This window comes from Delphinus delphis, chromosome 14 (assembly GCF_949987515.2).
Source record: "Delphinus delphis chromosome 14, mDelDel1.2, whole genome shotgun sequence".
NCBI classification, from domain to species: domain Eukaryota; kingdom Metazoa; phylum Chordata; class Mammalia; order Artiodactyla; family Delphinidae; genus Delphinus; species Delphinus delphis.
In genome coordinates, this window is record NC_082696.1 from 9,292,924 (window position 1) to 9,308,559 (window position 15,636).

General features: G+C 38.9%; 1 protein-coding gene across 2 annotated transcripts in view; it reads left to right on the plus strand.

Annotated features, from left to right (window-relative positions):
* The window catches only part of SERAC1 (serine active site containing 1), an 87,300-nt gene that overhangs the window by 27,346 nt on the left and 44,318 nt on the right, over positions 1 to 15,636 (plus strand). For both annotated transcript variants that reach the window (XM_060029708.1, XM_060029707.1), the window contains exon 2: positions 14,828 to 14,926. In XM_060029708.1, coding sequence (XP_059885691.1) covers positions 14,836 to 14,926 — 91 coding nt within the window. In that variant the 5' untranslated portion in view covers positions 14,828 to 14,835. The remainder of the gene's footprint in view (positions 1 to 14,827; positions 14,927 to 15,636) is intronic.

The following is a 15,636-nucleotide window of genomic DNA, read 5'->3' on the forward strand; positions in this document are numbered from 1 at the left end:
TGGTCCTTTTAACAATATTAATTATTCCAATCCATGAATATGGTATATCTTTCCATCTGTTTGTGTCATCTTATGTTTCTTTCATTAGTGTCTTATAGTTTTCTGAGTACAGGTCTTTTACCTCAGGTTTATTCCTAGGTTTTAAATTCTTTTTGATGCTATTGTAAATGGGATTGTCTCCTTAATATCTCTTTCTGACAGTTCATTGTTAGTGGATAGAAATGCAACAGATTTGTGTATATTAATTTTGTATCCTGTAGCTTTATTGAATTCATTAATGAGCTGTAGTAGGCATCTTGGTAATTTCTATGTCTGAAGTGTCATGTTATCTGTAAACAGTGACAGTTTTACTTCTTCCCTTTTAATTTCGATTCCCTTTATTTCTTTTTCTTATCTCTTTCTTGTGGCTAGGACTTCCAAAACTATGTTGAATAAAAGTGGAGAGAGCAGGCATCCTTGTCTTGTTCCTGATCTTAGAGGAAATGTTGAGGTATGTTTCCTCTATACCCACTTTCTGGAGTGTTTTTTTCAATCATAAATAGATGTTGCATTTTGTCAGAAGCTTTTTCTGCATCTATTGAGGTGATCATATCGTTTTTATTCTTCAGTTTGTTAATGTGATGTATCACATTGATTGATTTGTGGGTATTGAAAAATCCTTGCCTCCCTGGGATAAATGCCACTTGATCATGGTATATGATCTTTTCAATGTACTGTTGGATTCGGTTTCCTAATATTTTGTTGAGAATTTTTGCATCTGTGTTCATCGGTGATATTGGTCTGTAACATTATTGTTTTGTGATATCTTTGTTTGGTTTTGGTATCAGGGTGATGCTGGCCTTGTAGCATGAGTTGGGAAACATTCCTTCCTCTGCAGTTTTTTGCAATAGTTTGAAAGGGTAGGTGTTAACTCTTCTCTAAATGTTTGGTAGAATTCACCTGTGAAGCTATCTGGTCCTGGACTTTTGTTCATTGAGAGGTTTTTTTAAAAATTACTGATTCAATTTCATTACTGGTAATTGGTCTGTCCATATTTTCTATTTCTTCCTGGTTCAATCTTGGGAGATTGTACATTACTAGGAATTTGTCTGTTTCTTCTAGGTTGTCCATTTTATTGACATACAGTTGTGCATAGTAGTCTCTTATGATCCTTTGTATTTCTGCGGTGTCAGTTGTAGCGTCTGAGTTCTAATTTTATTGATTTGGACCCTCTTTTTTTCTTGACGAGTCTAGCTAAAGGTTTATTGATTTTGTTTAGCTTTTCTAAGAACCAGCTCTTAGTTTCATTGATCTTTTCTATTGTTTTCTTAGTCTGTATTTCATTTAAATATGCTCTGATCTTTATGATTTCTTTCCTTCTACTAATTTTGGGTTTTGTTTGTTCTTCTTTTTCTAGTTCCTTTAGGTGTAAGGTTAGGTTGTTTATTTGTTTTCTTTCTTGTTTCCTGTGGTAATCTTGTATTGCTATAAACTTCCCTCTTAGAATTGCTTTTGCTGCGTCTCATGGATTTTGGATCATTGTGTTTTTGTTTTCATTAGCCTCCAGGTATTTTTCTGATTTCCTCTTTGATTCCTTCAGCGATCCATTGGTTGTTTAGTAGCATATTGTTTAGCCTCTACACATTTGTGGAGGTTTTATGCAGTTTTTTTCTTGTAGTTGATTTTTTTTCTTGTAATAAATTTATTTAGTTATTTATTTTTGGCTGTGTTGGGTCTTTGTTGCTGCATGTGGGATTTTTCTAGTTGTGGAGAGCAGGGGCTACTTTTCATTGAGGTGCATGGGCTTTTTCTAATTGTGGTGAGCAGGGGCTGCTCTTCATTGAGGTGCACGGGTGTCTGATTCCAGTGGCTTTTCTTGTTGTGGAGCATGGGCTCTAGGCGTGCGGGCTTCAGTAGTTGTAGCTTTTGTGGGCTCTAGAGCGCAGGTTCAGTAGTTGTGGCACATGGGCTTAGTTGCTCTGTGGCATGTGGGATCTTCCCGGACCAGGGCTTGAACCCGTGTTCCCTGCATTGGCAGGCGTATTCTTAACCACTGCACCACCAGGGAAGTCCCTTGTAGTTGATTTCTAGTCTTATAGAGTTGTGGTCAGAAAAGATGCTTGATCTTTTTAAAAATTCACTGAAGCTTGTTTTCTGGCCTGGCATGTGATCTATCTTGGTGAATGTTCCATGTATACTTGGAAAGAACGTACATTCTTCTGCTTTTGGATGGAATGTTTTATATATGTATATATAGTCCATCTGGTGTAATGTGTCATTTAAGGCCAGTATTTCCTTATTGATTTTCTGTCTGGATGATCTCTCTATTGATGGAAGTGGGGTGTTGAAGTCCCCTACTATTATTACCGTTGATTTCTCCCTTTACGTCTGTTAATATTTGCTTTATGTATGTAAATGCTCCTATGTTGGGTGCATATATATTTATAATTGTTAAATGTTCTTGGATTGATTCCCTTATTCATTATGTAATGTCCTTCTTTGTCTCCTGTAACAGTCTTTGTTTTAAAGTCTATTTTGTCTCATTTAAATATCATTACCCTGGCTTTCTGTTCTTTCCATTTGCATGGAATACCTTTTACTATCCCCTCACTTTCAGTCTTTGCATGTCTTTAGATCTACCATGAGTCTCTTGTAGGCAACATATATGCAGGTCTTGTTTTTGAATCCACTCATCCACTCTGTGTCTTTTGATGGGACCACTTAGTTCACTTACATTTTAAGTAATTATTGATATGTATGTCTTTATTGCCGTTTTGGTAATTGTTTTTAGCTTGTTTTTTGTAGTTGTTTTTTGTTCCTTTCTTATTCGCTTCTTGTTATTTGATGACTGTCTTTAGTGTTTTGCTTGGATTCCTTTCTCTTTTTTTGTGTGTGTATCATAGATTTTTGGTTTGTTGTTATCATGTGGTTTATGTATAACAATCTATATATAGTGTGTGATTGTTTCAAGTTGCTGATCTCTTCATTTCAAGAGATGTGCCTATGATTAAGCACAGGGCTCGAACCTGTGTCCCCTGCATTGGCAGGCAGATTCTTAACCACTGCACCACCAGGGAAGTCCAGGGAAGGGGTTTTAAAGGCAAGGTGAGGGGGGGGCCCTGGGGAATGTGGTCAGCTTGTGCACAATTTTCTGTTTGGTAGGAGGTGAGGTGACCAAATGATGCCCCAGGGCTTAATCATAGGCCCCTGTGCCTATGATTACTGTTTTTGACATCATATTTTACATCCAATTGTTTTGTGTATCCCTTAGCTGCTTATTGTGGATACAGATGATTTTACTACTTTTGTCTTTTAACCTTCCTATAGCTTTTTGTGTGTGGATGATCTGCTGCCTTTACTGTATATTTGTCTATACAATGAGCTTTTTCTTTCGTAATTTTAATGTTTCTAGTTGTGGAGTTTTCTTTTTCGCTTAGAGAAGTCACTTTAACATTTTTTGTAAAGCTGGTTTATATTTTCTGGTTATTATATTATATTATATTTCTCCTGCCTCTGTGGGAGATTCTCCAAGATCAGCATGTAGGTCTGACCCAGGCTCCCTTCAAATTACTGCTTCTGCCCTGGGTCCCAGAGGGCATGAGATTTTGTACGTGCTGTTTAAGTGTGTGTTACTGAACCAAACTTGGGTCCACTCACCTCACATACAGTGAACCTAGTCTGCTGGCCCAGGTTGTGGTGAAGGAAAGTACAGCATTTATTGTGAGATACCAAGAAAGTAGTACAGGCGCCTCTAATGGTCAGAAGACCCTAACTCTGTGATGGCTTTCAGGGAAGCCATTAAAAAAAAGGGTTTTTTTAATTAATTAATTAACTGATTAATTAATTTCTGGCTGTGTTGGGTCTTTGTTGCTGCGCACGGGCTTTCTCTAGTTGCGGCGAGCGGGGGCTACTCTTCAGTGTAATGCGTGGGCTTCTCATTGAAGTGGCTTCTCTTATTGTGGAGCGCAGGCTCTAGGCGTGTGGGCTTCAGTAGTTGTGGCACGTGGGCTGAGTGGTTGTGGTGCACAGGCTTAGTTGCTCCATGGCATGTGAGATCTTCCTGCACCAGGGCTTGAACCCGTGTCCCCTGCATTGGTAGGCAGATTCCTAACCACTGTGCCATGAGGGAAGTCCAGGGAAGGGGTTTTAAAGGCAAGGTGAGGGAGGTGGCCCTGGGAAATGTGATCAGCTTGTGCACAATTTTCTGTTTGGTAGGTGGTGAGGTGACCAGGTGATGCCTCAGGGCTTAACATTAAAATTTCTTTTTCTTAGCTTGCCATATCCTTCTCTTACAATAACATTTCTGTAAGAAAAATGAGAGAATGACTGTCAGAAAGAGAGCAGCCTTCTCTTTAATGTAATAAAATTTCCCACGGACTGGAAAAGAAGAAAACCAACCGATGATTCCTGAACAGTGTTTGCATAGTCTCTTGTTCGTTGCACTATTCTCTTTTCTCCCTTGTCTACCATTATCTGTACTCGGTGGAATTCTTTAGCACTCTCTTGCAAGACCTGCTGGACTAGTTCAGATTTTTCCTCCAATCCAACTGTCCTCAACTTACACAGTAGAGTGGGGGGTGGGGGAGTTAGTTCCAGTTCCTGTACATATAGTCACCTACATCAGTGTTACCATACATTTATTTTTTTACATTACAGTTTCCTGACTGTACCATAATTGCACCAAATTCCTGTGTCATTCATACTAAAGGTGTTATTGTTACAATACCCATCAGATAGAACGCCTGTCTTATTACTGACTCTTTCTCAGTGGAACGTTCCTTTTCCCATATACCATATGTTACCTTTTTTTTTTTTGCGGTATGCGGGCCTCTCACTGTTGTGGCCTCTCCTGTTGCGGAGCACAGGCTCCAGAGGCGCAGGCTCAGCGGCCATGGCTCATGGGCCCAGCCGCTCTGCGGCATGTGGGATCCTCCCGGACCGGGGCACAAACCCGTGTCCCCTGCATCGGCAGGCAGACTCTCAACCACTGCGCCACCAGGGAAGCCCACCATGTGTTATCTTGTATGGGGGTCTTTCTTGTAGGCCAAGTCAGAGTGGTCTCTGAGTCCCACTGGGTTTGAGGGCAGAACCAAATGTTGCTTTTCAAAGTGCAGCACAACATGGAGACTTGGTCCAAATGTGGGGCACAGCTTCATTATTCACCAGGGCCCAGTGGCTTCCCATAGGCAGTATGTGCTGTCTCTGGAAAATGTTCCTGTCCCCTTTGCCTACCAGTTGTACTACCTGATATAGCTCCTTTTTATTAATCCAGGGAGCTGAGGCCATCAAGGCGCAGTGGTGTAACTTACAGTTACTGCTCAAAATATCCCATCGCCCAGGGTGGGGCCGTAGGTTTTCCAAAGCTTGGCTTTCTGGCTTTCTGCACCCCAGTATAGTGGACCATTGCTTACTTGCCACTTTGGCTTCAAGTTGGATCAGCATGCTCAACAAGCTTTGCTGGGGGTTTACATAGGCCTGTTCCCAGAGGAGGTACTTGGCCTTTTCGCCATTATTTTCTAGGTCTGAATGCGAGTGTGAAAGAAGTGGGTACTTCAGTTCCAGAGTACTGTAATTATAGTGAAGGAGTAAAGTAACTATCTTGAGAAGGAGTCAGAACTAGCCTCCAGGATCAAACAAAGGCAGGGTTTTGGTACACAGATAATATGACTTTCCTCCAGCAACAGAAAAATTACAGTCCTTACCTTAATGTAAGGAGCCATCCCCGTTGTTTCTTACTGTTTCTTCTAAAGAGGACTTCAAGATCTGTTAATGGCTTTCAGCAGCAGTTTTCTCCTTTATTGTGGTGATGGGCAAGAGGGGTCGCCCCTTCACTTGGGAGTGTATCCGAAGCTTAACATCTTCAAGTTTGACAGAAGAGTTAGTTACTAGCAAAACCTGATAAGGCCCCACCCACTGGGGTTGTGGTTGGTTTTCTGGGAGTACTTCTTTCCAGGTTTTTCAAAGCTCCCTCTTCCCCAGGTTTCATCTGATGATGGGGGAAATCTGTAGGGTACTTCATCCTGTTATTGGCAAATCTATGAATAGCATTCAAAACTAATTCCAGTGTTTGTACATACCTCATAGTATCTAATTCTTTTACTTCTGATCAGAAATTTGTCTGCCTAGCAACTCAGAATAGAGGAATGGTCTCTTGTACAGTATCTCATAAGGACTCAATTGGAGTCTGCTTCTAGGGGCCACCCTGATTCTAAACAGTGCAAGTGACAATATTTTGTCCCATGTTAAATCAGTTTTTTGACAGATTTTGTCTACAGTCCTTTCAAAGTATAATTCCTCTTCTCCATTTTCCCAGTTGACTGGGAATTCCATTTTATTCCAGGTTGCTCTGAAACCCCTTGTGTACTACTGTCAACAAAAGCTCATCTGTTGTCACTCTGAATTGAGCTGGAGAGTCCAAACCTGGGAATTATTTCTTTAAGTAAGGACTTCATTCCCTCAGAAGCCCTTTCTGTCTGACACAGGAGTGCTTTCACTCGGCTTGTAAAAGTGTCTACCATTACCAGTAGATAATGAAAGTTTCCTTTAGTCTTGGGCATAACCATGAAATCTACCTGCCAGTCTTTCCCTGGGCTTCCCCCCTCACCACCCCCCACCTCCTGAATTCCATATGAGGGGGAGGAGGCCTATTTCTGGTGTTATTTTTAACACAAGTCAAGTACTTCTGTATAACCCTTTGAACAGTCCTGGACATAATAGGTCCTTGAATAAAATCTTGTATCCATTATAGGGTGGCGTCCCTCCCATAGTGGGTGTTCTGATGGAAAGAGCTAAACACTTCTTCCATTAAGCTTTCAGGAATCAAAACCTTTACTTGGTTATTAACCAGCCGCATTCTGGGTTCCAAATGGGTAGGGTTGAATCCCTTTTTATACAACATAGTTAACAAGCTTGATATAATGGATTTACTAAATTTTGCCCATAACGAAGAGTAAGTTTATATGATACATTTATAAATATTGATTGCAACTAGGTAACAAAGCAAGTCTCCATAATTCCAAAGAATCTATGTCATATAGCACAATAAAAAGATAATCTTTAGAAATTTTGTATGTTTAGAGACTAAAAACAAACTAATCCGTGGATTAGAGAAAATCACAGTGGAAGTATCAGGACTTGTGAAATTGAAGTAAAGCAAAACTTAGAGGGGAATTTATGGTCTTAAATGCATTTATGAAACAGCAGGAAATGCTCATAATATGTTAAGTATTACTGAAGAAGTTGCAAAAAGAACAGAGTGAATCCAAAGAAAGAAGAAAATAGTGAAGAGCAGAAATAGAAAAAAAACCAAAATAAAATAGATGCTCAGCAAAAGCAGTAGATGATAAAAATTAATAAATGATTTTTTTCTATTAATAAGCTTTTATAAGACTGCTCAAGAGTAAAAAAGAAGAGGCACAAATAATGCTAGGAACAAAAAAGGTAGGCAATTTTGGGATAAAAAGATCATAGGAATAGCATGAACAGCTTTATGCTAATGATTTTGAAAACTTAAATGCCCATTTTCTTGAAAAATAGATATTATCAAGACTAATTCAAGAAAAAAGAAACTCTAAACAGTAATTTAAAAAATAAGTGACTCTGGGACTTCCCTGGTAGTACAGTGGTTAAGAATCTGCCTGCTAATGCAAGGGACACGGGTTCGAACCCTGGTCCGGCAAGATCCCACATGCTGCAGAGCAACTAAACCCGTGCACCACAGCTACTGAGCCTGTGTTCTAGAGCCACGAGCCACAACTACTGAGCCCACGCACCTAGAGCCCATACTCTGCAACAAGAGAAGCCACCACAATGAGAAGCCTGCGCACCACAGGAAGAGTAGCACCAGCTCGCCGCAACTAGAGAAAGCCTGCGCACAGCAACGAAGACCCAATGCAGCCATAAACAAACAAACAAATAAATAAATAAATTAAATTAAAGTAAAAATAAGTGACTCTAAAAAGAGGCACATTGGACTTCGCTGGTGGCACAGTGGTTGAGAGTCCGCCTGCCGATGCAGGGGACACGGGTTCGTGCCCTGGTCCAGGAAGATCCCACATGCTGCGGAGCGGCTGGGCCCGTGAGCCATGGCTGCTGAGCCTGCACCTCCGGAGCCTGTGCTCCGCAACGGGAGAGGCCACAACAGTGAGAGGCCCGCGTACCGCAAAAAAAAAAAAAGAGGCACATTAGCAACCAAATGCAATATGTGGACCTTGTTTAGATCCTAATTCTAACAGGCCAATAATGCATAACAGAAGTTTATGAAATAATTGAAACATTTGTTGGATATTTGATGATACTAAGGAATTTTTTTCAAGGGGGACATAATGATGGTTAATTTTTTTTTAACCATCAGTAACATTCTACAGTATTTACAGGTTATATATTACATGACATTATGGATTTGCTTCAAAATAATTGAGTGTTATGGTGGTGGGAAGTGAATGTGGGTTACAGTATAGATTTCACTGTTCAGTACCATAGCCACTAACCATGTGGGTATTTAAATTAAAATTAATTAAAACTTAAAAGACTGAAATTTCAGTTCCTCAGTCACATTAGCATATTTTCACACTAGTGGTGTATAAATAGGAAATGTCTATCATGCAGAAGTTCTATTGGATAGAGCAGGTGTAGATGAAACAAGATTGACCATGTGTTGACAATTTTTGAAGCTGAGTGATGGGGTTGAGTTTATTATTCTGTCTCTATTTGTATACATTTGAAATTTTCCATGAAAAGAAGAAACAAAGAAAAACCATGCATGACCTTTGTGGAGAAAATTACAAAAGATCTAAAAGAAGAATTGAAGATACACCTTTCATGAATGGAGGCACCCCACATGATAACAGTTCTCTCCAAACTAATCTGTAAATTCAATTCAGTTCCAATAAAAAACCCAATAGCGAGGGCAAACAGCAGAAACAAGGAGAACTACAATCCTGCAGCCTGTGGAACAAATACCACATTCACAGAAAGATAGATAAGATGAAAAGGCAGAGAGCTATGTACCAGATGAAGGAACAAGATGAAATCCCAGAAAAACAACTAAATGAAGTGGAGATAGGCAACCTTCCAGAGAAAGAATTCAGAAAAATGATAGTGAAGATGATCCAGGACCTCGGAAAAAGAATGGAGGCAAAGATCGAGAAGATGCAAGAAATGTTTAACAGAGACCTAGAAGAATTAAAAAACAAACCCACAGCAAACATCATTCTCAATGGTAAAAACTGAAAGCATTTCCTCTCAGATCAGGAACAAGACAAGGATGTCCACTCTCACAACTGTTATTCGACATAGCTTTGGAAGTTCTAGCCACGGCAATCAGAGAAGAAAAAGAAATAAAAGGAATACAAATTGGAAAAGAAGAAGTAAAACTGTCACTGTTTGCACATGACATGATACTATACATAGAGAATCCTAAAGATGCCACCAGAAAACTACTAGAGCTAATCAGTGAATTTGGTAAAGTTGCAGGATAAAAAATTAATGCACAGATCTCTTGCATTCCTATACACTAATGCTGGAAAATCTGAACGAGAAATTAAGGAAACACTTCTTTTTACCATTGCAAGAAAAAGAATAAAATACCTAGGAATAAACCTACCTAGAGAGATAAAAGACCTGTATGCAGAAAACTATAAGACACTGCTGAAAGAAATTAAAGATGATACAAACAGATGGAGAGATATTCCATGTACTTGGACTGGAATAATCAATACTGTGAAAATGAATATACTACCCAAAGCAATCTACAGATTGAATGCAATCCCTATCAAATTACCAATGGCATTTTTTTACAGAGCTAGAACAAAAAATCTTAAAATTTGTATGGCGACACAAAAGACCCTGAATAGCCAAAGCGGTCTTGAGGGAAAAAAACGGAGCTGGCGAATCAGACTCCCTGACTTCATACTATACTACAAAGCTACATCAATCAAGACAATATGGTACTGGCACAGAAACAGAAATATAGATCAATGGAACAGGATAGAAAGCCCAGAGATAAACCCACACACCTATGGTCAACTAATCTATGACAAAGGAGGCAAGGATATAGGATGGAGAAAAGACAGTCTGTTCAATAAGTGGTGCTGGGAAAACTGGACAGCTACATGAAAAAGAATGAAGTTAGAACTCTCCCTAACACCATACACAAAAATACACTCAAAATGGATTAGAGACCTAAATGTAAGACCGGACACTATAAAATTCTTAGAGGAAAACATGGGAAGAACACTCTTTGACATAAATCACAGCAGGATCTTTTTTGATCCACCTCCTAGAGTAATGGAAATAAAAACAAAAATAAACAAATGGGACCTAATGAAACTTAAAAGCTTTTGCAAAGCAAAGGAAACTACAAACAAGACGAAAAGACAACCCTCAGAATGGGAGAAAATATTTGCAAACCAGTCAACAGACAAAGGATTAATCTCTAAAATATATAAACAGCTAATGCAGCTTAATATTAAAAAAAGCAAACAACCCAATCAAAAAATGGACAGAAGACTTAAATAGACATTTCTCCAAAGAAGACATACAGATGGCCAAGAAGCACATGAAAAGCTGCTCAACATCACTAATTATTAGAGAAATGCAAATCAAAACTACAATGAGGTATCACCTCACACCAGTTAGAATGGGCATCATCAGAAAATCTACACATAATAACTGCTGGAGATGGTGTGGAGAAAGGGGAACCCTCTTGCACTGTTGGTGGGAATGTAAATGGATACAGCCACTATGGAGAACAGTATGGAGGTTCCTTCAAAAACTAAAAATAGAATTACCATGTGACCCAGCAATCCCACTACTGGGCATATACCCAGAGAAAACTACAATTCAAAAAGACACATGCACCCTGATGTTCATTGCAGTGCTATTTACAATAACCAGGTCATTGAAGCAACTTAAATGCCTATCAGCACACGAATGGTTAAAGAAGATGTGGTACATATATACAATGGAATAGTACTCAACCATCAAAAGGAATGAAATTGGGTCATTTGTAGAGACGTGGATGAATCTAGAGACTGTCATACAGAGTGAAGTATGTCAGAAAGAGAAAAACAACTATTGTATATTAATGCATATATGTGGAACCTAGAAAAATGGTACAGATGAACCAGTTTGCAGGGCAGAAATTGAGACACAGACGTAGAGAACAAACGTATGGACACCAAGGGGCAAAGCGGTGGGGGAGTGTTGGTGTTGGTGTGATGAATTGGGAGATTGGGATTGACATATAAACACTAATATGTATAAAATGGATAACTAATGGGAACATGCTGTATAAAAAAATAAATAAAATAAAATTTAAAAATTAAAAAAATTAAAAATGGAGGAGATTGCCAAAAAAAATAATTCCCAATAGCCAAGATAATCCTGCCAAGAATGGGGGCAGGGGTACTCACTCTAGAACCTATCAAGGCTTATTTTAAAGGTATAATAATTAAGAAAGGTGTTATATTATTGATGCAGGGTTAGACAAATATGTTAGTGGAACAGAATTCTCCAGAAATGGACCCTAGGTAGATTAGACCTTGGTGTAGGGAAAAGTCATTTCTAATCAATAGGGAAACTATGGTTTAGTAATAAATGGTCTTGGGATATTTGATTTCTAGAGTATGATGATTTGACTTTAGACATCCTGGGTTTTAGGTGTTTGTGGTGCTTCAAGGTGCAAATATGCATTAGGCAGTTGAATATATGTGCTTAGCAGAGAGACTTGAGTTAGTTATAGAGACTTGGGAATCAAAAGCTTACAGGTAAAGCTTTGTGATGAAAACACTGAAATTATTTAGCACGAGAATATAACATGAGGAAAATAGAAGAGCACAGGCGGAACCCACTGAAACACTAATATTTAAGGGCTGGGTAGAGGCAGCAGAGACAACTGTAAGCTCAGTAAGAGCAGGGAGTTGTGCTGCTTTATTCACATCTCAGGTGTCCATCACTGACAGGTGGTAGATGCTCAATAACTGAATAACTCTTTGTTGAATGAGTAATGGGATGGAGCAGCCAGTAATAGGGGAATCAAACTAGAAAACCAGGTGTCATAGTAGCTAGAGGAGACAAGGAGGGAGTAGTCAAATGCTTTAGACAAAGACAGTAAGATGGTGACTGAAAAGCGGATTTAGCAGCAAAGATGTCACTGACTGGTGACCTTGGGGAGGGCTGTTTCAGCGCTGGAGGAAGACACACTGGGGAAAGAATCTTAGGAAAGGGAGGTGAGAGAAGTGGCAATAGCTGGAGGGCACTTGGGTAGACTGAGGTTTTACTTTTTTTTTTCCAATTGTTTGTTTTTGTGTTTTGATGGGAGCATATTGGACATCCAGTATTTAGGGGCGAGGAGTAGAAAGAGCTGATAGAGAGGGAGTGTGTGAAAATTAAGAAGAGAAAGACAGATAATGAATCAAGGTCCACATGGAAGGGAAAAAATGATATCTAGAACATAGATGGTACATTTCCCTTTGAAAAAGGGATGAGACCTTTTCCTCAGAAACAGGAAAGAACAGTGCAGATAAAAATCCATTTGGAATCTGGAGAAGGCGATGCAGATAAAGATATGCAAGTCGGCCAGTGTAGATTTCCTGTGATATTAGGAAGCGTAGGCTTGAGGGTGCCTTACTTGCATGGGCCCCTGTGAGTGCTAGGAGTTACTAGGAGTTGTAATGTCTTAGGGAGGGAGGAACACCAGAGTGTAATCCTGAAGTATTTCTATGTAAGCATTTCTGACAAATTAGCTAATGAAATCCCAGAAGAAAGGTATCAAAATTTCTAAGACTCCAGTAATTTATTGTGATATCTTTTCTCATTCTGAATCACTTTCATTTTAGTACCTAATTTGATGTTTGTGGTTTTGTGGTTTTTTTTTTTTAAAGGAACCTCCCCTCTCTCTACTATTTGAATAAATGTTGATTCCTTCAATACCTGGATCAATCCCTGCTTGTAGGTATGGGGGCAGAAGTTGAGGGGGTTCAGAGTCATAATTTTCTGAGTGAAATAAGAGACAAGATCATTTGAAAAGGATGCAGGCAGGGTAGGACGCTTGGCAGACTATGTGGGTATTTTGAGTAGTCATCATGGGGATGAGAAGAAAATTGATTAAGGACAGGCAAAGTCATTCTGAGAGCACACTCCCAGTTTGCCTTTTGTCCCCCTGCCCCCAATTTTGGCTGTCCAAGTGTAAGAACAGAGAAAACACATGTTTCAGGTTGGGGCTGCAGGATAGTAGAAGGAGGAGGACTCTGGTATGTTGAGGAAGCAGGTAGAGAGAGAGGTTGCAGTGATGCACCCTGGAGTCGAGGCTGGGCGGGGAAGGAAGTACAACCATGGGATGGATGCTCATCCCCGGAAAGCAAGGATGGATGGTTTATTGAGACTGGAGAGCAGTGAGCTGGAAATAGTCAAGACGCTGAGAGAGTTGAAAGAGAGTTAGAGTTAGTTTATTCTGGAAAAAGCTGAAAGAGCCAGTGATGTCATTTGAGGAAATCTAGAGGGAAATAAGATGAGGAAGTATATTTCCACTATACTCATTCAGATCCAGGACTTGGTGGGAGGGGAACCTGCTGGCGGGTGGTTTGTTTAAGTTAATACCGTGAAGGTTTTTAGGCCAGAGAAGTAATAGTAAACAATATTCGTATAATGTTTTATAGTTGACCACTTTCATAGTAGATGTTGGGATTGAAGGAAGCAGTATATTTTTGCTCTGCATTTTTGTTTTAGTCAAAAGTTTTCATGTAGTAACTAAAATGAAAATCTATACATAAACTCTTAGTTTAAATCGCATTCTGCCTTGGTTTTATAAGCACCTACTTCGTTGCTGTCTTTGTATCATTTTTACCATTATCCTGTGTCTCATAGAGAAGTAGCAGAAACCCTTTAAACAGTGAGAAAATAAGATACAATGACCTTTAAAACAGTGACCTTTACAAGTTTATCTGTTGCCTAAACTAGTTTGCTTAGTTATCAATTGAGGTACTAGAATTACAAGAAAAAATGTTTAAGCTTTTTATTTTGTGTTATTGCTAACAGATTTTCTTACACATGTACACCAAGCAATTTTCCCCTTAATCCCTGTAAAGCTGCCAGAAGTTTTTAATGTATTAAACCAAAGACCATTTCTCACATGAGTTCCTCAAGGCATCTTCTTTCTTTTCTCTTATTGCAAAAGAAAAAAAAAGAAAGAAACGTCTCATCCAAAGACAATCTATGATTCTAGAATACTGAGTTGTTCTAGAAACCATTGCATCATATTTAGATCATCTTTACTCAGTTGATGAAATAGTTGAGCAAAAGGATAGTGATTAAATAGTTGGGCAACATCTCCTTCTTTGACAGGATGCCAACAAGTAACGATTACATTTCAAAGATTTTAAACAATGTTGGGTACCCTCTTGAAGGCCTTGGAGAAAAGCTAAACACTTCTATGGGTCCTAAGTATATCTTCCATTCAGAGCTGCTTTTCATTTCTGTAGGGACTTCAGTCACTAAAGATAAATATATCTATCTATATGCATATATATATTTTTAGAAGGCATTAACATTTTTTGATTCCTATATTGATATTCTGATTAATAATCTCTTTTCCTTTTTCCTACTAATCATTGTTCACAGTTGGACACAGTTTGAAGAATAATCATTGAGGTACTAGCAAAATACTATTCTAATAAGTCTGCTTTAAATTTTTAGGGGAGAAATTTTTTTTCTTTAATTGAAAACTTTTTTTCCAGGTCTTGAAAAATCTAACTCTGTGGGCAGTCTACTGTGATTGTGACATGTTCTTATAGTTAAGAGAAATGTTTTTAATTACATGCTAAATTAAACGTGTTATAATTGTTCTAAGCACACAGAATGTCCCTGGCTGCTTATTGCATCATCTGTTGCAGAAGAATGGGAACCTCAACTCCTCCGCCAAAAAGCAACACATATTGGAGAGATGTCAGTGAGTACAGTTTAAACAACAATATCTTCTTGTAGAAACAGTGATAGAATTGTGGTTAACTTTCCAGGGGTGTCCACAAAAACTTATTTAATCCATGATAAATCTCAAAGTTGTTTATGTCTTTTCTGTACTAAAGGTTCACCCCAAATTTGTACGCCCAGAGCCATGCATACTCCTTTTTCTTGGGAATCTTTTCCCTCCCCTATGTTTCCTGTCAGATTCATACTCATCCTTTTAAACTCAAGTGTCACTGCATTCTTTTTCAGCAGCCGTTTGTTAAGCTTCTGTAGAACATGGTGCCAGGCACATGTATTAGGTTCTGGGAATTCAGTGGTGAACCAGGAAGATGTTTTGCTTGCCCTACAGGAACTTAGGATCTAGCACTAATCTACTGTCTTTATTTGTAAATCTTTATTTACATTACTTATTACTAATCTTTATTTGTAAAATGAGAGTATTGGCCTAGGCCATCTTTCATTCATTCTACTATGTGCCAGGTACTATTACTAGGCCCAGAGGATACAGTATTGAATAAGATGAAGTCTCTGTCCTCATGGAGCTTCCTTTTGATCGGTAAGAAAGATCAGTTTTTAGGATAGATCTTTTTCATCTAGAAAATTCTGTGATTTTGTATTTTAAAAATAAAAAGAGGAGTGGGACAGAGAAGGGAGCTTTTCTTCTCTCATCATTTCTAGCAAAACACACTCAAG